This window comes from Macaca mulatta, chromosome 12 (genome assembly GCF_049350105.2).
Source record: "Macaca mulatta isolate MMU2019108-1 chromosome 12, T2T-MMU8v2.0, whole genome shotgun sequence".
In the NCBI taxonomy this organism is placed as follows: domain Eukaryota; kingdom Metazoa; phylum Chordata; class Mammalia; order Primates; family Cercopithecidae; genus Macaca; species Macaca mulatta.
In genome coordinates, this window is record NC_133417.1 from 100,874,898 (window position 1) to 100,901,435 (window position 26,538).

The following is a 26,538-nucleotide window of genomic DNA, read 5'->3' on the forward strand; positions in this document are numbered from 1 at the left end:
ATTCAAACCTTAAAGAATTTTCCCAAAGCCAAATAATCCAACCCATCAGAGCAGTTGAAAACAACACATTGTTTGGCTACAGCTTTTGCCAAATCCTTGGTAGTTTCAGTCTTCCCAGTGCCAGCTGGACCCTCAGGTGCTCCTCCAAGGTGCAAATGAAGGGCTCCAAATAAGGTTCTGAAACATATGAAATAGACATTCTTTGTAGAATAATGTGATTTTTTTCCATGCACATGCCAAGAAGAGAAAAAGGTTACATTGAGAACCAAACCTCCAACTTCCTCTTTGATTTCTTCCTTCCCAGTAACCTCTGAAAATCCCTGATAGTTCATTACTTTGTCTGTTATTATATTTTATTTCTGAATAGCTATATATATGCCACATTGAGAACAAATTCACTTTTGAAATTTAATGTTGACTTCTGGCCAATATGAGAATTCAGCTGACCTTGAATCCCCCAATTCTCCAACTATAAGCACATGGAAATATTACAGAAAAGAAAACAAATAATAATTTAAAACACATGGCCAGTTTTGAAAGAATGAAAAGAAAATTACCAATGAAGAAGGAATGCAAAGCTGGAGAATTAGACATTAAAAGATTGTTTCGGGATCGGTATATAAATAAATGCGTATATTTATGCTCAGATAGAAACAGAAAATAAACCCTCAGAAGTGAGCAACGTGGGGAGCTGGCATGGATCCACCTGTATAAATCTAGAAGTCTTGAAAGGCTGCCTTGTCTCTAAATGCAAACTAAAATCACTCCAGCAACTTACCAGAGAGAGACAAACAAGAGTCAATTATGGAAGAGACAAGGAAGCCTACCCTTTATGCAGGGCCTGATGAAAAGCTTGCATCGTTCGTGCAGGGAAAAAGAGGTCCAAGTTTCTACTAGTCATGGGTACATTAATCCAAAATGGTAACATTTTGTTCTGAACCAGAAAAAACTCGAGTCCTCCTCAGAGATAAATATGAAACTGCTCCTTATGGACACCTCCACAGGTGACAACATGCAAGCCTGGGGAAACAATCACTATTAAAACGAGCTCACAGTTCAAACAGGAGAGAGAGATCAGAGTTAGGAGACAGACTTGCTGTGGCAAAAGCAGATGGACAAAGAGTGTTATTATATAAATGGCGTCCTACCCTCTATGGTATCCTGGTGGCCTGTTAAATGAGATTTTAAATATAAAGCAACAGACACCAAAAAATTGTGAGAGAAAAACAGAAGCCAATTTTATAAATGAGACAATTTGAAACTCTAGCAATAAAAATATAATTTAAAAACTCAGTGAATAAGTTAAATAGCAGAATAAACATAAAGAAACAGAAAATTATGCACTAAAAATTACTCAAAGAGATACAGAGACTGAATGTAAGCAAAGTTAAGAGAAATAGGAGGAAGAAAATGGGGAAGAAGCAAAATTTAAACAGCAATGGCTGATAATTTTTCAGAATTCAAGAAAAACATGAATGGAAAAAGGCCCAAATAGGATAAATAAAAACTAATCTACATCTAGTAACATTACAGTGAACATCAACAATAAAGAGAAATCTTAAAAACTGTAACAGAGAAAAGAAAATTACCTACAAAAGAATAACGGGGACTTAGCAGCAGTAGCAATGGATGCCAGGAGAAGAACGAGTTTTAAGGGCTGAGGGAACACTGTTCATCTACACTTCTATACCTAGCTAATCTGTCATTTAATAATTGAGCAAAGACACACAAGGAAGCATTTTTAGACAAAGACTGATAGAGCTCATTACTTGCAAAGCCTCCCTGGAACAATTACTAGAAGACATTGCCTAGTAAGGCGAAGAAAATTAAAACAAAAGTAAGGCAAAGCAAGAAGCACTGGTGAGTAAAGAAAATGATAAAACATTTTTGGTAAACCTGTATATTAATAGTAAAAAATATGTAACACTCTATTTAATAGGGTTCTCTCTTGGAATTTTGACTAAAGCCCCAAGCTGAGAATAATAAGTACCAGCTCATCTTATCTTATAGATGGTGAAGTTGGTTTGGAATATTAGCATATAAAAATTAGGTAAGAAGACCGTAAGTGAGTGATCAGGAGTGAGGACTTCTTTAGAAAGAATCATTTGTGTGTTGTGTTTTTTACCTCTCTCTGTATGGTGGAAGAAAGAGCAGCACTTTTCCCTCTCCCAAGCTAACTGAGGGGCCTTTGAGACTACTCAGAAAGCTCGACACACCATCCACCCCCTGAATTTTCTAGAGCACAGAAACTGAGTGCTGACTCACAACCAAAAACATTTCAAGCTGAAAAGATGCCTGCAGCTTCTCCTGATGGCAGAATGGGAGAAAAGAAACAGAGAGATGTGTTCCCACTGCTGGCAAAACAAACGTGTCTCTATCACCTGGCCAGGTCCAGATCCCAAGAGCCAGATTTGAGTCACACTGAATGGGACCCTATGCAGGAGGCCCATCTGAAACAGGAGAAAATCCCCAAAAGAGGGTCTGCGTGTGGTGAGCCTCAGAGGCTGAAGCAAAAGCCACCTGCGGCCAGCCCGAGAAGGCATTTTCCAAAAGTGGGAGAATCCAGTCACTTCAGGGGCTTTAAGGAACCCGCATAAACATCCCTTGGAAGATCCGGCACATCTGGGCTTGTGCCATCACCAAGACATCACTAAACAGCCAAGAGATAGTTGTCACACAAGACACTTGTCACATATAAACCTAGTTCTCTGTTTCTGTTTTCTCCCCTTCAACCTCTAATACTGGGCGAAGCAAAAGATAAGCTATTGAGAGATGAAACCAAGGATAGGGATAAAAGTAGCTAAAAACTGACCACATCTATTTTCCAAATTCAGGCTCTCAGCCTGAGTCAGACGAGCTGAGGGAGAAAGAAGCTTTAAATTGGATGGGAGCTATTATTAATTTTGATATTAGACGTAAGTGGACATTTATTATTTTAAAAAATGATATTTATAATTAATATTTTAGAGTGACCAGAAAAGCTAGGGAATCTACCCTAGATTTCATTCAGGAATGAGAAATATTTATATAATAGAGCAACTTTAAAAGAACAGTAATAAGAAAGAATAAAATTGCTTTCTGCTTGCATCCTAAAACTGGTTTATTCAATAGACTAGTTAAAATGACTAATTTTCAGGAAAGAAATTTAAAAACAAAGTTTAATTTAGTATTTGACAATACTTTGGAATATAAGAGATAGGAACCTGAAGTTAAAGTAAAGACATTTTATTATTCAGAAAGAGAATAGAGTTATTTACTAACTTTAGGCTTTATTAAGCGAAACAGGCATTCGTTAAATGTAAGATAACCTTTAAGAGAATAGAAACAGCACCCTATATCATAGCCCATATCATATCCCATGTTATATCCATATCAAATGAGATAAATTAATAAAGAAAACTCAATCACATTACAGGCGTGCACCACCATGCCCCACTAATTTTTGTATTTTTAGTAGAGACAGGTTTTCACCATGTTGGCCAGGCTAGTCTCAAACCCCTAACCTCAGGTGATCCTAACCTCAGTCTTCCATAGTGCTGGGTTTACAGGTGTAAGCCACCATACCTGGCCAAAACATTGACAATTCTAATCATTCTCTAGGAAACAATATAATTTAAAACTGCTTTTCAGTTTATGGATATTCAATACATTTTATTAAATACCTGCTTTATGCCAGGAAATGAGTTGGTGCTGGGGGGAGAGAGAAAAATAGGACACAATCTTTGTAGTCTATGAAAAGACTACAATAAAGAATATCAGATATATCAAATATATTTTCAATCCGTTATGATGAGTGCTATGACAGAAGAAGATACATGCTGCTTCTGTCTCAGTGATGCTTCTTCTGAAGATACATGCTTCTTCATTCTCAGTGACGAGAATCACTGAGGACAGATTCTTAATGTAGGGAATGTCAGAGAAAAGCTACCCATAAAAGATGATGTTCCAAAGGATTAAGTAGGAGTTAGTTGTATTTCTTGAGGAACAAAAGAAAGGGAGAGAATTTGCCAGGAAAACGAGAGGCTGTGTGCACAGGTAGTGAGTGAAGAAGTAGAATGGTATGCATAAGAAAGAGTTTGGTGTTACTGGAATATTGAGTTCAATAGACAGATTATATTGCACCTCATATGCTATATTAGAACTTAAAAAACTTAAAAAATTGGGAAGATATTAAGCAGCTAATAGGATGGTGCTATTAGAGCCAGGAGAAGAAAACAGTGTTGAGCAGAATCTTTCTATCCTTCCTCTCTTCTTGACTATATCAACCATATGAAGGAAACTTATACCAAAACTTCTAATTTCTCACTCCATCCATATTGTACTTAGGAGGTCAATTCCTGGCATGAGTGGTACCCTGTTTAAGCAGTGGTTGGAGTCACTGTGTGGCTCTCATTCCCCATCTGCAACTGGATGAATTGGACCCACTATACTTGGATTCAGTTCTTCAGCCATATGGAAAGCAAGCTTAGCTTTAAGGAGCAGGAAATAGCCATCTTCAAGCTAGGCTACATTCTTCGATCCAGATTATACATGAGAGCTCTGAATTGAGGATCAGATAATTGCTCAGCCACTTACAAACTAAGACTTTATTTTTCATTACTTTAGCTCTTTAGGTGCTCTGAAAGGAAGAAAAATGTAGATTCCAAATTCCTAACACATATTTAAGAAACATTTCTAAAATAAAATCAGATATTTGACAAAGGAACAAGGGCAATTTTATGGAGAACAGATAGTCTTTTCAACAAATGGTGGTGAAACAACTGGAAAAAGTGAATCTAAACACAAAATTAATTCAAAATGGATCACAGACTTAAATGTAAAACTTAAAACTGTACAAGTTTAACAGGTATATGATCTCCTAGGGACATTCAGCTGGTAAGGGAAGCACACCTCAAGTAAGCATGGGTACAACTCCAGTAAACACACTGCACATGCTCCCCTCCCAAGTACTGGCAGGCCACTGCACAGGTGGACAGCCCACTCCAAGAGAAGAATCATGGGAGAAAGAACACAAGACCACAGAGGCACGTCAAGTCAGAAGGTCAAACCGTGCACCTGTCTTTCAAGTTGCCCACTTGGCCCTCTTCCAAAAGTGTACTTTCCTTCCTCTTGTTTCTGCTCTAGAGCTTTTAAATAAACTTTTACTCCTGTTCTAAAACTTGCCTCAGTTTCTCTTTCTGCCTTATGCCCTTCCATCAAATTCTTTCTTCTGAGGAGGCAGGAATTGAGGTTGCTTCAGACCTGCGTGGATTCACCACCAGTAACATGGTGTCTTTATAATGGCTCACTACAGCCTCAACTCCTGGGCTCAAGTGATCCTCCTGCCTCAGCCTTCAATGTAGCTAGGACTAAATGTGTGCACCACCATACTTGGCCATTTTTGTTTTGTTTTGTTTGTTAGTTAATTTTTTGTAGAGATGGGAGTTTTGCTATGTTGCCCAGACTGGTCTTGAATTCTTGGTGTCAAGTGATCCTCCTCCTTTGGCCTCCCAAAGTGCTGGGATTATAGGTGTGAGCTACTGCACTCAGTCAAAAGATAGTATTTAGACAATAAAAACACAAGCTACATACTGGAAGGAAATATTTGCAGAAATGCATATCAGATAAAGGACTTGTATTCAAAACATACAAAGAACACTTAAAACTTGACAAAAGAAAAATAACCCAATTACAAAATGGACAAAAGATCTGAACAAACACCTCACCAAAAGAGATATCCATATAAAAATAAGCATATGAAAAGATGCTCAACATCATATATCATTAGGAAACTGCAAAAAAGCAAAATGAGATGCAACTACACACCTATTAGAATGACTAAAATCAAAAGCATTGACAACACCAAATGCTGGCAAGATGTGGAATAACAGAGATTCTCATTCATTGCTGGTGGCAATGCAAATGGAGTTCCAAAGTACAGCCACTTTGGGAGGCAATCTAGCAGTTTCTCACAAAGCTAAACATAGGCTTAGTGCATGATCCAGCAATCATGCTTCTAGTTATTTACCCAAATGAGTTTAAAACTTATGTCCACCCAAAAACCTGCACAAGAATATCTGCAGCAGCTTTATTTATAATCACTGAAATTTGGAAGCAACCAAGATGTCCTTCAACAGGTGAACAGATAAACTGTGTTACACCCATATAATAGAGTATTATTCATCAATAAAAATAAATGTGTTATCAAGCTGCAAAAAGACATGGAGGAACCTTAAATGCATATTGCTAAGTGAAAAGAGACAGTATATATAATTTCAGATACTATATGACACTTTGGAATAGATATATGACAAAAATGGTCAGTGATCGCCAGAGATTCTGGGGGAGGGGAGGAGGAAATTATATGTGGAGCATGGGGGCATTTTTAGGGCAGTAAAATTATTCTTTAGTAGTGGATATATGACATTATGCATTTGTCAAAACCCACAGAACTCTACAACACAGTGGACCCTGATATAAATTGTATAAATTGTGAACTTTAGTTAACAGGCATGTATCAATATTGGTTTATCAATTGTAACAAATGTACCATACTAATGAGGGATGTTGGGCCAGGCACAGTGGCTCAAATGTGTAATCCCAGCACTTTGGGAGGCTGAGGCAGGCGGATCACGAGGTCAGGAGATCAAGATGATCCTGGCCAACATGGTGAAACTCCGTCTCTACTAAAAATACAAAAATTAGCTGGGGATGGTGGCATGTGCCTGTAATCCCAGCTACTCAGGAGGCTGAGGCAGGAGAATCGCTTGAACCAGGGAGTCGGAGGTTGCAGTGAGCTGAGATCGTGTCACTGCACTCCAGCTTGGCAACAGAGCGAGACTTTGTCTCAAAAAAAAAAAGAAAGATGTTAATGGGAGAAACTGTGTAGGACAGAGAGAGGTTAAGAATTCTCTGTACTTTCTGCATAATTTTTTTGTAAATCTAAAATTACTCTTTAAAGAGTCTTTTTTAAACAGAGTGTCACTCTGTCACCCAGGCTGGAGTGCAGTGGCACAATCTCGGCTCACTGCAGCCTCCACCTCCTGGGTTCAAGTGATTCTCCTACCTCAGCCTCCTGAATAGCTGGGACTACAGCCACACACCACCCCACCCAGCTAATTTTTATATTTTTAGTAGAGATGGGTTTTCGCCATGTTGGCCAGACTGGTCTCGAATTCCTGGGCTCAAATGATCCACTCACCTTATCCTCCCAAAATGCTGGGATTACAGGCATAAGCCACCACACCAGGCCAAAACGTCTACTTTTTTAAAGGAAGAGAATTAAATAAATACATTTAATTCAATTAAATCAGTAGGACTTACTGTGTGCCTACGTGTGAAGAACTGAGAAAGAGTTGAGGACAAAGCTAGGTATTTGTAGAGATGACTGGGTTGATAAATAGCCACTGCCATTTCCTGAGATGGGATTAGGGGAGGCTGAGTGAATTTAGGAGGTAAAATGGTACATTTGCTTTTAGAAGAAATGTAAATGTAAGTACATCTGAGGTATCAAATGGAAATATCAAGTAGACTTGTGTATAGCAAGCTTATAGGAGAGACTAGGGCCAGAGGTACAGATATGGGGTCTTCAAGATGTAGGCCATTAAAGGATGGGACTGGATGAGAACATTCAGGAAACCACAAAGCATGAAACAAATCACTACATGAAAAAACTCTTGAAAATTCAACGTTTCTAGCCTATTCTCATGAATCAATATTGTGATACTGACCATACTGCCAAAAGCAATCTACAGATTCAATGCAATTCCCACATCAAAATACCATGGTCATACTTCACAGAACTAGAATAAACAATCCTAAAATTCATATGGAAGCAAAAAAAACGCTGCCTAGTCAAAGCAAAACTAAGCAAAAAGAACAAATCTGGAGGTATCACATTACCCAACTTCAAACTACACTATAAGGCTATAGTTACCAAAACAGCATGGTACTAGTATAAAAATAGGCACATAGGCACATAGGCACATAGACCAATGGAACAGAACAGAGAACCCAGAAATAAAACCAAATACTTACAGCCAACTGATCTTCAACAAAGCCAACAAAAACGTAAAGTGGGGGAAAGGACACGCTATTCAACAAATGGTGTTGGGATAACTGGCAAGCAATATTTAGAAGAATGAAATTGGATCCTCAGCTCTCACCTTATACAAAAATCAACTCAAGATGGATCAAAGACTTAAATCTAAGACCTGAAACCATAAAAATTCTATAAGATAACATTGGAAAAATCCTTCTAGACATTGGCTTAGGCAAAGAGTTCATGACTAGGAACCCAAAAGCAAATGCAACAAAAACAAGGATAAATAGATGGGACTTAATTAAACTAAAAAGCTTCTGCACAGCAAAAGAAAAAATCAGCAGAGTAAACAGACCAACCCACAGAGTAGGAGAAAATATTTGCAAACTATGCATCTGACAAAGGACTAATATGCAGAACCTATGAGGAACTCAAATCTGCAAGAAAAAAACAACTAATTCCCCCAAAATTGGGTTAAAGACATGAATAGACAATTCTCAAAAGAAGATATACAAATGGCCAAAAATCATATGAAAAAATGCTCAACATTACTAATGATCAGGGAAAGGTAAATCAAAACCACAATGTGATACCACTTTATTCCTGCAAGAATGGTCATAATTTTAAAATAAAAAAAATAGATGTTGGCGTGGATGTGGTGAAAAGGGAACACTTTTACATCATTGGTAGGGATGTAAACTAGTACAACCACTATGGAAAACAGCGTGGAGATTCCTTAAAGAACTAAAAGTAGATCTAACATTTGATGCAGCAATCCCACTCCTGGGTATCTACCCAGAGGAAAAGAAGTCATTGTATGGCAAAGACACTTGCATGCAAATGTTTATAGCAGCACAATTTGCAATTGCAAACATATGGAATCAGCCCAAATGCCCATCAATCAACAAGTGGATAAAGAAAATGTGATGTATATGTGTATACACACACACGCGCACACACACACGCGCGCGCACACACACACCCCCCATGGAATATTATTCAGCCATAAAAAGGAAGGAAATGATAACATTCACAGCAACCTGGATGGAGCTGGAGACTGTTATTCTAAGTCAAGTAACTCAGGAATGGAAAACCAAACATCATATGTTCTCACTTATAAGTGGGAGTTAAGCTATGAGGACACAAAGGCATAAGAATGGCACAAGCGACTTTAGGGACTTGGGGAAAAGGGTGGGAGTGGGATGCGGGATAAAATATTACACATTGGGTACAGTGTACATTGCTCAGGTGATGGGTGCACCAAATCTCAGAAATCACCACTAAAGAATTTATCCATGTAACCAAACACCACCTGTTCCCCATAAACCTATTGAAATAATAAAAATATAAATTTTAAAAAGAAAATTCAGTGTTTCAAGGGAACAATAAATGACTCAAATGATCCAAGAAAAAGAAAGTTTCAGGAAGAAAGGAGGGATGGACAGTGTCAACAACAAGTGACACCTACTAATACTTAGAGCCCTAGTATTGAGTGGAGGAAGCCAGCAGAGAAAGAGAAATGAAGACAAACCTAAGAGGAAAATTAAGGGTCTAGGAAAAAATAACACAGGCTAAATTAACAGTATGGAAGACAATTTGGTATTTTAAATAAATCAGTGGTATAGGGATGAGTGAAAGTTATTTCCAATAGATCCTTAAATTAAAGGGTTTACCTGTAACATCTATCCGTGAGTGGTGTAATAACCAGCCTAGGGGAATTACCCAGATATTCATATCCATATCGCAAACCAGCATTGATCATTTTTGTTTCTAAATGATTTTCCTAGGATAAATGAGATAAAATAAGTTAGTTTAAACAACAAAATTGTAAATAATACGAAATCTCAAGCTCTTTAATAAGTAATAACCATAATATAGACATCTTCAAAATTCACTTTTCAGGTGTCATTTGATTCCATGGCAGAATTAAATATCTAGTTTCCATGGATGAATAATTGAAGTCACTGGTTTTAATTTTTCCTGTAAAATATTTTAGTATTTGTCCCTTACCTCTTCCATATTTTTAATCATTGTGTGTTAACAATAGAGGGCATATTACTCATCATTTAACAGATGAGGAAACTGATGCTTAAAGAGAATAAGTAACTCCCAACGTTATACATTTGGGAATGGGAGGATCTGGTATCTGAAATGATTCCACCATCTGAGCTTCTAGCTCAGTACTAAATACACTGCCCCTCAATTTGTTTCCCAGGACGCTAGTTCTTACCTCTTCTCTCCTCCCACCCCATACCCCCCAAGACTTCCACAAAAGCCTATATGATGAAAACTATGCATCTGTCTCTGCCTATACCCAATAGGCCCTATCTTGCCCACTTTACTAACTGTTCCTGCCCTGCTTGCATTCTCCATTATGATTACCATCACCATCCACCTGGATGCCCTGGCAAAAACCATGTTTCTGCCTTCTTCAATTGATCAATTAGAGGAATCTTTTTTTTTTTTTTCTGAGACAGGGTCTCACTCTGTCGCCCAGGCTGGAGTGCAATGGCGCAATCTCAGCTCACTGCAACCTCTGCCTCCTGGGTCCAAGCAATTCTCCTACCTCAGTCCTCAAGTAGCTGGGACTACAGGCATGCCCCACCATATGCCCAGTTAATTTTTGTATTTTTAGTAGAGATGGGGTTTTACCATCTTGGCCAGGCTGGTCTTGAACTCCCGACCTTAAGTGATCTGCCTGCCTTGGCCTCCCAAAGTGCTGGGATTACAGGTGTGAGCCACCACGCCCAGCAATGAGAGGAAATATTAATGACTAAATCAGACTGAAAAAGTTTGATTCATACATCCTTTAGATGCATCAAGAACCTAAAAACACAATTTTAAACTGACTAGTCCCAACATTTTGCAGATTCAGCAAGCCTAGCAATTCGTTTAAAATGAGTAAGTTGGCCGGGCGCGGTGGCTCACGCCTGTAATCCCAGCACTTTGGGAGGCCGAGGCGGGCGGATCACAAGGTCAGGAGATCGAGACCACGGTGAAACCCCGTCTCTACTAAAAATACAAAAAATTAGCCGGGCGCGGTTGTGGGCGCCTGTAGTCCCAGCTACTCGGGAGGCTGAGGCAGGAGAATGGCGTGAACCGGGGAGGCGGAGCTTGCAGTGAGCCGAGATCACACCACTGCACTCCAGCCTGGGCGACAGAGCGAGACTCCGTCTCAAAAAAAAAAAAAAAAATGAGTAAGTTTTGATAATTACTCATGATTTGCATGTATCTATATATGTATATATGTTTATATATAACTATACATTTGGATATAGATAAGGACACAGATATCAATACAGATGATATAGTTATCAGCACCTTAATCTTCAAGCTAAAGAAATGCTTATTTGGGTATAGTGTGCCATCAGCAAAAGATTCCAGGTTACCGCTACTATTTCCTATGTGAGCAAGCAAGCACAAATTTAAAATTACGAGCTGAAATTGCTGTGTAATGTAACATTCAGTGATATCACTTACTTGCCAATAGTACCTAAGCTGACTTAACCATTCAAAGTCAGAGTCATCACTAATATTTTTTTTTACAAGTGATGAGAGGACATCTCTAGCATGGACATCCAGTACCACAAGTGCTCCCAGAGTTACACGATTCTGCTTGGACAATTTGCCACGCACCAAAGTGACAATATCATCAATTTGTCTGTTACATGTTGTCAAGTATTGCTCAAGAGCCTGAAAGAAAATAAGATATGATTTCCCAATGTGATGAAAAGTATTTTGAACAAAACATTCTGAACTAGTATATATACAGATTATTCTCTGCATTTTGATCACAACTCTCCATGTAACACAATTTAAAAATAATTTGTTTTTCTTACTACAAAGATACCAGGGGAACAAGCCCAATCAGGTATAATGGATATACGTAATTTGTGTCTACTCATTATCCTTTCCTTTTCTATTTCTTCTCTATTCTCTGTGGTTTTGTTGGAGCTATCAATCATATTGCCCACTCTCCATGGCAATATGAAGGAGGGAATGTGTGACTAAACCAGAACCAATCATAGTTCTTCCTGGGGACTGCTATATAGATTGAGAGAAAAGTGCTCTTTGCTAGGCTTGGGAGGCTGTGGATATGCCAATCTAAAGTAACTACAAGCTGTCTTCTGCTCTACAGAATAAAGCCTACCAGAGCCAACAGAGAGAGAGAGCAACAACAATAGAGACAGAGACCATGGCTGGGAGTGGTGGCTCACACCTACAATCCTAGTACTTTGGGAGGCCGAGGCGGGCAGATCACCTGAGGTCAGGAGTTTGAGACCAGCCTGGCCAACATGGTGAAACCCCGTCTCTACCAAAAATATGAAAAGTTAGCCGGGCGTGGTGGCGTTTGCCTATAATCCCCGCTACTCGGAAGGCTGAAGCAGGAGAATAGCTTGAACCTGGGAGGTGGAGGTTGCAGCGGGCCAAGATCATGCCACTGCACTCCAGCCTAGGTGACAGAGCAAGACTCCATCTCAAAAAAAAAAAAAAAAAAAGAAAAAGAGAGAGAGAGAGAACAAGAGAGAGACCACAGCACAATGCAGCTCTGAGGCCCTGATTCCGACTGCTCCTGTTTAGATCCTACGAGTCCCTCTAGTACTCTCACATAAGCTTTCTGAAAGGGGTTTGTGCTTCTTGAAATATAAAGATGCTAATAAACAAAACATTGAACATTTTAGTTTACAATAAGCTAATGCCAGTTCTGAAGACGAGGCTTGCTTCTCTTTTCTGATGGGTAAATCTAATGAGTAAGTTAAAAAAGAGAAGAGGACTTACGACAAAAATAAAATTACAGTCAACAAAAACCACTGTGCTTAAGAGAAGTATCAATATGCTCCAGTGGCTGCTTTTCCTACTTTAAAAACATTTAATAACACTGTACACCAAGGAGTTTATTTCACTCTGTTACAGCCATTGCTAAGTGGCAGCAAGGAAACTGAAAGTGAGGGTTCCCAAGAATGAGAAGAAGTTTAAAAGACAGAGATGAGGACTGCAAGTTGTTTCTCCAAGGGGCACTTTTCTTGTTTCCTGAAATACTTCATCGTTTTTTATTATTATTTTTAAGAAGGATCATTCTTCAAAGGTTTGGTGCCTAAACACTATTTCATTTCTATATGGTTAATTTGCTATTAATTTTCTTCTTCAGTAGCAAAAAATAAACTTCTGTCCCACCCATGTTCAACCACAAGCAGGGAGATCCCAGGAGGCTGCACGTCCCTTGGTGGCCCACCTTGGAGAAATCCCTCTGAGTGTGGTGGTTGGTGAGTGGTAGCTTAAAAGTAGAAAGACAAAATGAATTCTCTGGACTCACTGAGGAAAAAAGAAAAATACACATGGGGAGAGACATCCAAGGGCCCAAAAGGAAACCCAGGGGCTTACTGCTATTAGGGATACTCTTATGCCCCAGTGCCCTGCTTTTCACAAAGAAAGACCTGTTCCTGAAAACTCTTGACTTCCTGTCCTATACCCTATTCCTTCTTGTAGAGGAGAAGTAGGTGACCTGTTGGTAAGTTGGAGCAAATTAAACATGTGTCACTCAGTCCCTTACTCTTTGGAATCTGTCTGTCTACAGAGAACATGCATCCTTCTCAAAACCCTGTTCAACAATACCTTAAAGTTAAAGACATTTCAAATTCCATGTCAAAAACGTATTTAAAAACCACGATTTTATTTTTATTTATTTATTTATTTATTATTTATTTATTTATTTTATTATACTTTAAGTTCTAGATTACATGTGTACAACGTGCAGGCTTGTTACATATGTATACATGTGCCATGTTGGTGTGCTGCACCCACTAACTTGTCATTTACATTAGCTATATCTCCTAATGCTATCCCTCTGCCCGACCCCCTCCCCACAATAGGCCCCGGTGTGTGATGTTCCCCTTCCTGTGTCCAAGTGGTCTCATTGTTCAATTCCCACCTATGAGTGAGAACATGCAGTGTTTGGTTTTCTGTTCTTGTGATAGTTTGCTGAGAATGATGGTTTCCAGCTTCATCCATGTCCCTACAAAGGACACGAACTCATCCTTTGTAGGCTGCATAGTATTCTATGGTGTATATGTGCCATATTTTCTTAATCCAGTCTGTCACTGATGGACATTTGGGTTGATTCCAAGTCTTTGCTATTGTGAATAGTGCCACAATAAACATACGTATGCATGTGTCTTTATAGCAGCATGATTTATAATCCTTTGGGTATATCCCCAGTAAAGGGATGGCTGGGTCAAACGGTATTTCTAGTTCTAGATCCTTAAGGAATCACCACACTGTTTTCCACAATGGTTGAACTAGTTTACAGTCCCACCAACAGTGTAAAAGTGTTCCTATTTCTCCACATCCTCTCCAGCACTTGTTGTTTCCTAACTTTTTAATGATCACCACTCTAACTGGTGTGAGATGGTATCTCATTGTGGTTTTGATTTGCATTTCTCTGATGACTAGTGATGATGAGCATCTTTTCTTGTGTCTGTTGGCTACAAAAATGTCTTCTTTTGAGAAGTGTCTGTTCATATCCTTTGCCCACTTTCTGATGGGGTTGTTTTTTTCTTTTAAATTTGTTTGAGTTCTTTGTAGGTTCTGGATATTAGCCCCTTTGTCAGATGAGTAGATTGCAAAAATTTTCTCCCATTCTGTAGGTTGTCTGCTCACTCTGATGGTAGTTTCTTTTGCTGTGCAGAAGCTCTTTAGTTTAATTGGATCCCATTTGTCAGTTTTGGCTTTTGTTGCCATTGCTTTTGGTGTTTTAGACATGAAGTCCTTGCCCATGCCTATATCCTGAATGGTATTGTCTAGGTTTTTTCTTGGGTTTTTATAGTTTTAGGTCTAACGTTTAAGTCTCTAATCCATCTTGAATTAATTTTCATATAAGGAGTAAGGAAAGGATCCAGTTTCAGCTTTCTACTTACGGCTAGCCATAAAAATCATGATTTTAAACTACAGATCTATAACTGCTAGGTTCCAGTAGACCCCTCAGTCAACTGAAAGTTGAGTCACTTAAAATCCTGTCTCAATGATAGAACTGTTACAATGAATGTAGTTTTAGTTTTTCATTAACAATTACAATCTAATTAATGTTAAATTAAATATCCAATTATATTATTTACATATTTAATACTAAGCATCACTTAAAATATTCATAATTATTATGTATTCAAAATCAATACATTAGAAATAAAAACAGTCACAGTAAGTCAACCAGAGCCTTATCTATATAGGGTAGTTTTACTCAAGGTATAAAAGAGAATACTGTTACTTTATTTCCTGCTAATCTTTATGAGTTTCTTAGTCCTATTATCACTCTATTTTTAAAGGCATAAAAATGTGTATAATAACAAGATTGAGGTTCAAGTATCATTGACTTTTATATGCTGTGAGTAAACGTGATTTAAAGAATAATTTTGAAATTATTGGTATAAATTTTTCCTACATATTTGTTATGTGCAATTTTTATTTAAAAAATCAGTAATTTGGCTTGCAGCATAAAGTAGATTTTTAAGTGAATTGTATTTATTTCAGTTTTTAAAATAAGTGTATTCTGGCAATAATAAACTATTGAAAAAATGCTTTTAAAAAAAATCTGAGGGTTAATAAAAGCTTACCTTTATCCCCACTGGAATAGCTGTTTGTACTTCTTTTGTCCAAAAGATTTGGGATACACAGAGAACAGTCTGTCCAGGCCAATCCCTTACCCAGTTAATTCGTTCATCTTTTGTATAGGCAAAAATTGCATCTCCAATTACCTAATCAAAAAAGAATATGCTAAATATTAACCATTTCCTGAACAAGTTATACAACTGAGAGTTAAACTCCTAAACTAGATTAACTCATACTGCTCAATTTTTTACAACATTCTTAGACATTTATGCAAGACTCACTTAAACCATACGATTGTAACTATTTATATTCAAGCTTAATCACATTCCTGTGAGCAAGGCAAACATATAACATTTTATTTTCGTGATGTACTATCAATTTGTGTGAACCACATGGTATCAAATATTCATTTGAACAATTTTAGCCAAAGACATCCTAGATACATTTGGATTGAACAAGCATGAGCAATTTTATTGCAAAATACAAATTCAAATAATTCCAAAATGAGATCCATCAAATTTATAGATGATTTTCTTTTAATTTAATCTGATCTCCACTCAGCCATATGCATGTATCCATGCACACCCGGGCATCGCACAATCTTTCTCAAGTTACTCCTGTGTTTCCAGGCCTCACTCCCTCTCAATCCTGTAGTTTGAAGCCCAAGGCAATGACGACAGAGACAGATGTACAATTCATTCATGGAGAGTTGAGGGCTGTAAAGTCAGGAAGTCTAATTTTGTACTTCACTACCTATGTTCGATGGACTGATATATCTACTTTTCCACCAGTCATCGGTGGGAAACACACTAGTCTGTTACATTCATCAACCAGAAATAGTGATGTCTGTGAGGTGATATGTACTTTAATGTTTGAATCAGAAGAGATTTCTTAGATTTTTCTGAGAAATATCTCAGGATGGTTAAACCATTCTGGATTTCTAGTCTTGCTGGGATATTTATAGAATGGAACAATGATAAAGGGCAGAGTGCTGGGTATTGATAATAAAGACATTTTTAAGAGCAGAAGAAGCCACAGAAAGGGCAGGTGAAAATGGACACCTGGGGGATGAGAGAAGCAAAATAAATAAATAAATAAATAAATAAAATAGAAAGGTGCAGCAGAGAAATGCCAAGAAGATGGAGTAAAAATGTGCTCTAAGAGGACACTGTGGGGAGAACAAGAGAAAGACATTGAAATCTGGATCACAAAAAGGGATTTCTATATAGTTAGATGAGGAGAAATATGATTATATAAAGTTCCACAATATTGTAAGTAAAGTCTATCATTATATCTATGTTTACCATATTATATATGATATAGATATATAGAATAATATATATATGTAGTAGCCTTTCAAGCATGCAAATACACATAGCACAACACAGTAACACACATATCTCCTATTTGTAGAGTTGTATACTGCACTTGCTTGCATATTTTGTCAACACAAACTTACACGGGAAGATTTTTAAAAGATACTTATTTTCTACATCATTTTTTTAAACTTTATTTTTTGTATTTTTCAACTTTTATTTTAGATAGAGGGGTATATGTGCAGGTTTGTTACATGGGTGTATTGCAACCAGGTACTGAGCATAGTACCCAATAGTAAGTTTTTAACCCTATGCTCCCCTTTCTTCTCTCCCCATCTAGAGGTCTACAGTATCTATTGTTGCCATGTTTATGTACATGTGTGCTCAAAGTTTAGCTCCCACTTATAAGTGAGAACATGTGGTATTTGGTTTTCCGTTCCAGTGTTAATTTGTTTAGGATTAAGGCCTCCAGCTCCATCTATGTTGCTACAAAGGACATGATTCCATTCTTTTTTACGCCAGCATATCCTATACAACTTCTTGCCACCCTATGTTAATACTCTGAAATGGCAACCAAAATATTTTCTCCAAGTACTTAGACAATCAAAATTAAAAGAGTAATTGAAATATTACCAGATATACATAAAATAATGACTTATTACTCTATACTACATCAATTAGCAAATCATATAAGACAATTCAATGCTGCTAAAGAGTGACCGAAGTGGAATGTATTAATATTGCTAATGGCTTCAAAAACAGTAATGCTATTTCTCAATATTTGTCAAGGCCTATGAAAACACATCTTCTTTGGCCCAGTAAACCTATACATGGGACGTTATCATACAAAAATTAAAATTCAAAAACACCAGATATAAGCATAAGTACATTCATTGTAATATAACTCATAATAGGGAAAAAATCAGACCTGTCCAAAAGATTTTACATTTTCTGGAAAATATTGGGTAGGCAAGCATTAAAGCCATATTTAAGAGAAAGAAACATTAAGAGAAAGAAACATTAAGAGAAAGAAACCGTGGTAACATTGAACATCTAGATTCCAATGAATTTTTCCAACACATTTGTGGGAGAGTCTGACACATTAATTTAAATATTAATTAACTGGAAGTCCTAGACAGAGCCATCAGGCAAGAGAAGGAAATAAAAGGTGTCCAAATAGGAAAAGAAGAACTCAATCAATCTCTCTGTACCGGCAATATGATTCTATACCTAGACAACCTTAAAGGCCCCACCAAAAGACTCCTGAAGCAGATAAATGACTTCAGTAAAGTTTCAGGAAATAAAATCGATGTACAAAATTGGTAACATTTCTATACCCCAATAATGTTCAAGCTGAGAGCCAAATCAAGAATGCAATCCCATTCACAATAGCCACACAAAAAAATAAAATACCTAGGAATTCATCTAACCAAGGAGGTGAAAGATCTCTACAAGGAGAACTACAAAACACTACTGAAAGAAATCACAGATGACACGAACAAATAGAAAGATACTCCATGCTCATGGATTAGAAAAATCAGTATCATTAAAATGGTCATATTGGTGGTTCCAAGATGGCTGAATAGGAACAGCTCCAGTCTACAGCTCCCAGCATGAGCAATGCAGAAGATGGGTGATTTCTGCATTTCCAACTGAGGTACCAGGTTCATCTTACTGGGGTTTGTTAGACAGTGGGTGTAGGACAGTGGGTGCAGCCCACTGAGTGTGAGCCGAAGCAGGGTGAGGCATTGCCTCACCCGGGAAGCACAAGAGATCAGGGAATTCCCTTTTGCAGCCAAGGGAAGCTGTGACAGATGGCACCTGGAAAATTAGGTCACTCCCACCCTAATACTGCGCTTTTCCAATGGTCTTCGCAAACGGCACACCAGGAGATTATATCTCACGCCTGGCTCAGAGAGTCCCACGCCCACGAAGCCTTGCTCATTGCTAGCACAGCAGTCTGGGATCCAACAGCAAGGAAGGCAGCAGCAAGGCTCGGGGAGGGGCGCCCGCCATTGCTGAGGCTTGAGTAGGTAAACAAAGCAGCCACAAAGCTTGAACTGGGTGGAGCCCACCACAGCTCAAGGAGGCATGCCTGCCTTTGTAGACTTCACCTCTGGGGGCAGGGCATAGCTGAACAAAAGGCAGCAGAAACCTCTGCAGACCTAAATGTCCCTATCTGACAGCTTGGAAGAGAGTAGTGGTTCTCCCAGCACGGAGTCTGAGATCTGAGAACCGACAGACTGCCTCCTCAAGTGGGTCCCTGACCCCCAAGTAGCCTAACTGGGAGGCACCCATCAGTAGGGGCAGACTGACACCTCACATGGCCAGGTACCCCTCTGAGATGAAGCTTCTAGAGGAACGATTAGGCAGCAACATTTACTGTTTAGCAATATTCGCTGTTCTGCAGCCTCCGCTGCTGATAGCCAGGCAAAGAGGGTTGGGAGTGGACCTCAAGCAAACTCCAACAGACCTGCAGCTGAGGGTCCTGACTGTTAGAAGGAAAACTAACAAACAGAAAGGACATCCACACCAAAACTCCATCTGTACGTCACCATCATCAAAGACCAAGATAGATAAAACCATAAAGATGGGGAAAAACAGTGCAGAAAAGCTGAAAATTCTCAATATCAGAGCGCCTCTCCCCCTCCTTGCCAGCAATGGAACAAAGCTGGACGGAGAATGACTTTGATGAGTTGAGAGAACAAGGCTTCAGAGGATCAAACTTCTCTGAGCTAAAGGAGGAAGTTCAAACCCATTGCAAAGAAGCCAAAAACCTTGAAAAAAGATGAGATGAATGGCTAACTAGAATAACCAGTGTAGAGAAGTCCTTAAACGACCTGATGGAGCTGAAAACTGTGGCACGAGAACTACATGACGAATGCACAAGCTTCAGTAGCCAATTCGATCAACTGGAAGAAACAGTATCAGTGATTGAAGATCAAATGAATGAAATGAAGCAAGAAGAGAAATTTAGAGAAAAAAGAGTAAAAAGAAAGGAACAAAGCCTCCAAGAAATATGGGACTATGTGAAAAGACCAAATCTATGACTGGTGTATCTGAAAGTGATGGGGAGAATGGAACGAAGTTGGAAAACACTCTGCAGGATATTATTCAGGAGAATCTCCCCCATCTACCAAGGCAAGCCAACATTCAAATTCAGGAAATACAGAGAAGGCCATAAAGATACTCCTTGAGAGAAGCAACTCCAAGACACATAATTGTCATATTCACCAAAGTTGAAATGAAGGAAAAAATATTAGGGCAGCCAGAGAGAAAGGTTGGGTTACCCATAAAGAGAAGCCCATCAGACTAACAGCAGATCTCTCAGCAGAAACTCTACAAGTCAGAAGAGAATGGGGGCCAATATTCAACATTCTTGAACAAAAGAATTTTCAACCCAGAATTTCATATCCAGACAAACTAAGCTTCATAAGTGAAGGAAAAATAAAATTCTTTTCTCAAATGCCGAGAGATTTTGTCACCACCAGGCTTGCCTTACTAGAGCTCCTGAAGGAAGCACTAAACATAGAAAGGAATAACTGGTACCAACCACTGCAAAACCTGCCAAATTGTAAAGACCATCAATGCTAGGAAGAAACTGCATCAACTAACGGGCAAAATCACCAGCTAACATCATAATGACAGGATCAAGTTCACACACAATAATATTAACCTTAAATGTAAATGGGCTAAATGTTCCAATAAAAGACACAGACTGGCAAATTGGATAAAGAGTCAAGACCTATCACTTTGATGTATTCAGGAGACCCATCTCATGTGCAGAGACACACATAGGCTCAAAATAAAGGGATGGAGGAAGATCAACCAAGCAAATGGAAAACAAAAAAAGGCAGAGGTTGCAATCCTAGTCTCTGATAAAACAGACTTTAAACCAACAAAGATCAAAAGAGATGAAGAAGACCATTACATAATGGTAACAGGATCAATTCAACAAGAAGAGCTAACTATCCTAAATATATATCTACCCAACACAGGAGCAACCAGCTGCATAAAGCAAGCCCTTAAAGACTTACAAAGAGACTTAGACTTCCACACAATAATGATGGGAGACTTTAACACCCCACTGTCAACATTAGACAGATCAATGAGACAGAAAGTTAACAAGGATATCCAGGAATTGAACCTCAGCTCTGCACCAAGTGGACCTAATAGACGTCTACAGAACTCTCCACCCCAAATCAACAGAATATACATTCTGTCAGCACCAATCACACTTATTCCAAAATTGAGCACATAGTTGGAAGTAAAGCACTCCTCAGCAAATGTAAAAGAACAGAAATTATAACAAACTGTTTCTCAGACCACAGTGCGATCAAACTAGAACTCAGGATTAAGAAAATCAATCAAAACCACTCAACTACATGGAAACTGAACAACCTATTCCTGAATAATTACTGGGTACATAACAAAATGAAGGCAGAAATAAAGATGTTCTTTGAAACCAATGAGAACAAAGATACAACATACCAGAATCTCTGGGACACATTTAAAGCAGTAGAGGGAAATTTATACCACAAAATGCCCACAAGAGAAAGTAGGAAAGATCTAAAATTGACATCCTAACATCACAATTAAAAGAACTAGAGAAGCAAGAGCGAACACATTCAAAAGCTAGCAGAAGGCAAGAAATAACTAAGATCAGAGCAGAACTGAAGGAGATAGAGACACAAAAAAACCTCCAAAAAATCAATGAATCCAGGAGCTGGTTTTTTGAAAAGATCAACAAAATTGATAGACTGTTAGCAAGACTATTAAGAAGAAAAGAGAGAAGAATCAAATAGATGCAATAAAAAATGATAAGGGGGATATCACCACCGACCCCACAGAAATACAAATTAAAAGAACTAGAGAAGCAACAAAAGCCAAAACTGACAAATGGGATCCAATTAAACTAAAGAGCTTCTGCACAGCAAAAGAAACTACCATCAGAGTGAGCAGACAACCTACAGAATGGGAGAAAATTTTTGCAATCTACTCATCTGACAAAGGGGCTAATATCCAGAACCTACAAAGAACTCAAACAAATTTAAAAGAAAAAAACAACCCCATCAGAAAGTGGGCAAAGGATATGAACAGACACTTCTCAAAAGAAGACATTTTTGTAGCCAACAGACACAAGAAAAAATGCTCATCATCACTAGTCATCAGAGAAATGCAAATCAAAACCACAATGAGATACCATCTCACACCAGTTAGAGTGGTGATCATTAAAAAGTTAGGAAACAACAAGTGCTGGAGAGGATGTGGAGAAATAGGAACACTTTTACACTGTTGGTGGGACTGTAAACTAGTTCAACCATTGTGGAAAACAGTGTGGTGATTCCTTAAGGATCTAGAACTAGAAATACCGTTTGACCCAGCCATCCCTTTACTGGGGATATACCCAAAGGATTATAAATCATGCTGCTATAAAGACACATGCATACGTATGTTTATTGTGGCACTATTCACAATAGCAAAGACTTGGAATCAACCCAAATGTCCATCAGTGACAGACTGGATTAAGAAAATATGGCACATATACACCATGGAATACTATGCAGCCTACAAAGGATGAGTTCGTGTCCTTTGTAGGGACATGGATGAAGCTGGAAACCATCATTCTCAGCAAACTATCACAAGAACAGAAAACCAAACACTGCATGTTCTCACTCATAGGTGGGAATTGAACAATGAGACCACTTGGACACAGGAAGGGGAACATCACACACCGGGGCCTATTGTGGGGAGGGGGTCGGGCAGAGGGATAGCATTAGGAGATATAGCTAATGTAAATGACAAGTTAGTGGGTGCAGCACACCAACATGGCACATGTATACATATGTAACAAGCCTGCACGTTGTACACATGTAATCTAGAACTTAAAGTATAATAAAATAAATAAATAATACATAAATAAATAAAAATAAAATCGTGGTTTTTAAATACGTTTTTGACATGGAATTTGAAATGTCTTTAACTTTAAGGTATTGTTGAACAGGGTTTTGAGAAGGATGCATGTTCTCTGTAGACAGACAGATTCCAAAGAGTAAGGGACTGAGTGACACATGTTTAATTTGCTCCAACTTACCAACAGGTCACCTACTTCTCCTCTACAAGAAGGAATAGGGTATAGGACAGGAAGTCAAGAGTTTTCAGGAACAGGTCTTTCTTTGTGAAAAGCAGGGCACTGGGGCATAAGAGTATCCCTAATAGCAGTAAGCCCCTGGGTTTCCTTTGGGGCCCTTGGATGTCTCTCCCCATGTGTATTTTTCTTTTTTCCTCAGTGAGTCCAGAGAATTCATTTTGTCTTTCTACTTTTAAGCTACCACTCACCAACCACCACACTCAGAGGGATTTCTCCAAGGTGGGCCACCAAGGGACGTGCAGCCTCCTGGGATCTCCCTGCTTGTGGTTGAACATGGGTGGGACAGAAGTTTATTTTTTGCTACTGAAGAAGAAAATTAATAGCAAATTAACCATATAGAAATGAAATAGTGTTTAGGCACCAAACCTTTGAAGAATGATCCTTCTTAAAAATAATAATAAAAAAACGATGAAGTATTTCAGGAAACAAGAAAAGTGCCCCTTGGAGAAACAACTTGCAGTCCTCATCTCTGTCTTTTAAACTTCTTCTCATTCTTGGGAACCCTCACTTTCAGTTTCCTTGCTGCCACTTAGCAATGGCTGTAACAGAGTGAAATAAACTCCTTGGTGTACAGTGTTATTAAATGTTTTTAAAGTAGGAAAAGCAGCCACTGGAGCATATTGATACTTCTCTTAAGCACAGTGGTTTTTGTTGACTGTAATTTTATTTTTGTCGTAAGTCCTCTTCTCTTTTTTAACTTACTCATTAGATTTACCCATCAGAAAAGAGAAGCAAGCCTCGTCTTCAGAACTGGCATTAGCTTATTATAAACTAAAATGTTCAATGTTTTGTTTATTAGCATCTTTATATTTCAAGAAGCACAAACCCCTTTCAGAAAGCTTATGTGAGAGTACTAGAGGGACTCGTAGGATCTAAACAGGAGCAGTCGGAATCAGGGCCTCAGAGCTGCACTGTGCTGTGGTCTCTCTCTTGTTCTCTCTCTCTCTCTTTTTCTTTTCTTTTTTTTTTTTTTGAGATGGAGTCTTGCTCTGTCACCTAGGCTGGAGTGCAGTGGCATGATCTTGGCCCGCTGCAACCTCCACCTCCCAGGTTCAAGCTATTCTCCTGCTTCAGCCTCCCGAGTAGCGGGGATTATAGGCAAACGCCACCACGCCCGGCTAACTTTTCATATTTTTGGTAGAGACGGGGTTTCACCATGTTGGCCAGGCTGGTCTCAAACTCCTGACCTCAGGTGATCTGCCCGCCTCGGCCTCTCAAAGTACTAGGATTGTAGGTGTGAGCCACCACTCCCAGCCATGGTCTCTGTCTCTATTGTTGTTGCTCTCTCTCTCTGTTGGCTCTGGTAGGCTTTATTCTGTAGAGCAGAAGACAGCTTGTAGTTACTTTAGATTGGCGTATCCACAGCCTCCCAAGCCTAGCAAAGAGCACTTTTCTCTCAATCTATATAGCAGTCCCCAGGAAGAACTATGATTGGTTCTGGTTTAGTCACACATTCCCTCCTTCATATTGCCATGGAGAGTGGGCAATATGATTGATAGCTCCAACAAAACCACAGAGAATAGAGAAGAAATAGAAAAGGAAAGGATAATGAGCAGACACAAATTACGTATATCCATTATACCTGATTGGGCTTGTTCACCTGGTATCTTTGTAGTAAGAAAAACAAATTATTTTTAAATTGTGTTACATGGAGAGTTGTGATCAAAATGCAGAGAATAATCTGTATATATACTAGTTCAGAATGTTTTGTTCAAAATACTTTTCATCACATTGGGAAATCATATCTTATTTTCTTTCAGGCTCTTGAGCAATACTTGACAACATGTAACAGACAAATTGATGATATTGTCACTTTGGTGCGTGGCAAATTGTCCAAGCAGAATCGTGTAACTCTGGGAGCACTTGTGGTACTGGATGTCCATGCTAGAGATGTCCTCTCATCACTTGTAAAAAAAAATATTAGTGATGACTCTGACTTTGAATGGTTAAGTCAGCTTAGGTACTATTGGCAAGTAAGTGATATCACTGAATGTTACATTACACAGCAATTTCAGTTCGTAATTTTAAATTTGTGCTTGCTTGCTCACATAGTATATATCCAAAAGAAAATAAATTGTTCTACCAAAAAAGACACATATACTCATATGTTCACTGGAGCAGTACTAAAAATAGCAAAGACATGGAATCAACCTAGGTGCCATCAGTGGTGGACTGGATTAAGAAAATGTGGTAAATATACACCATATAATACTATACAGCCACAAAAATAATGAAATTATGTTCTTTGCAGCAACATGGATGCAGCTGGAGACCATTATCCTAAATGAATTAACACAGGAACAGAAAATCAAATACACATGTTCCCACTTACAGGTAAGTGGAAACTCAACCTTAGGTACTCATGGTCATAGATGGGAATGGCAACAATAGACACTGGGGACTACCACAAGGAGGAGGAAGAGGGGGCACAGGGTTCATATACTAACTATTGGGTACTATGCTCAGTACCTTGGTGATGGGATCAATTTCTCCCCAAACCTCAGAATCACACAATATATCTATGTAACAAACCTGCACATGTACCTCTGAATCTAAAAGTTGATATTTTAAAAAAATTAAATTAATTAATTAATTACACTCCCTTTCTGTTCCTTTGCTCCATCATGATTTTTATTCTTGACTAAAAACTTGAATGCTAAGCTCACATTATAGTAAAAAAAAAAAAAAAACAGAGTGCTCAATCTTTATTTATTGGTGTGCCTTGAAATTCTCTATTAGTAAAAATAATCACAAATGATTGAGCTGACAATTCGTTTTATGAAATGTGAAAAATATGAAGTTGCTATTAATTGTAGGAAGTATACATTATTTTCTAACATTTTGTATGCATTTCATACATATACTGAACAAAAAGATTCATACATGTCAAAGAGATTGATGTGATCATGTACAGAGGTGCTTCCAAGGCAAGACTAAAGATAGATTGCATAGAACAAAGTGTATCTAATTAATGATGAAAGCACTAGCATGTGGCCGCAAGAAATGAGCAGATGCATTACTCAAACCCAAGTGTTCTGTAGTATGGATGGTATTTTGTTCCACTTTTCTAATGAGTCACTACAAAATTACTATCATAGACCATCTCTTTGCCTTCAAGTTATCTATCACATTTGAATGGTAATTCCATGCCTCCATTTCTGTTTCAATAACAGTACAAAATAGTATATTTCTAATAACATTCATATTCTAGCATCCTTTTCTAAAAATCGTAAGTATAATTGGCTACCTTGTGGATGGAGTTAATCATAACTCTCTCTAATTCAACCAACCACTTCTCCACTTGACCTCTGGCTTTGGCTGTTGAAATGATCTCTATGAGTTCCACAACCTCTCCTTCGCTGCTCTTCATGTGAGTAATGTCTAAAGTTTCTGTAAATTCTACCTTTGCAATTCCTTCAAAACATTTCTTCAAGTGGGGTTGCACCCTG

At 38.4% G+C, this 26,538-nt stretch overlaps 1 protein-coding gene across 1 annotated transcript in view; it reads right to left on the minus strand.

Moving 5' to 3' along the window:
* Positions 1-26,538, minus strand: part of DNAH7 (dynein axonemal heavy chain 7) — a 340,765-nt gene that overhangs the window by 174,000 nt on the left and 140,227 nt on the right. The window contains exons 21-25 of the mRNA XM_015131765.3: positions 26,337-26,535; positions 15,628-15,768; positions 11,501-11,713; positions 9,694-9,803; positions 9-177 (exon numbers count right to left, since the gene is read on the minus strand). Coding sequence (XP_014987251.2) covers positions 9-177; positions 9,694-9,803; positions 11,501-11,713; positions 15,628-15,768; positions 26,337-26,535 — 832 coding nt within the window. The remainder of the gene's footprint in view (positions 1-8; positions 178-9,693; positions 9,804-11,500; positions 11,714-15,627; positions 15,769-26,336; positions 26,536-26,538) is intronic.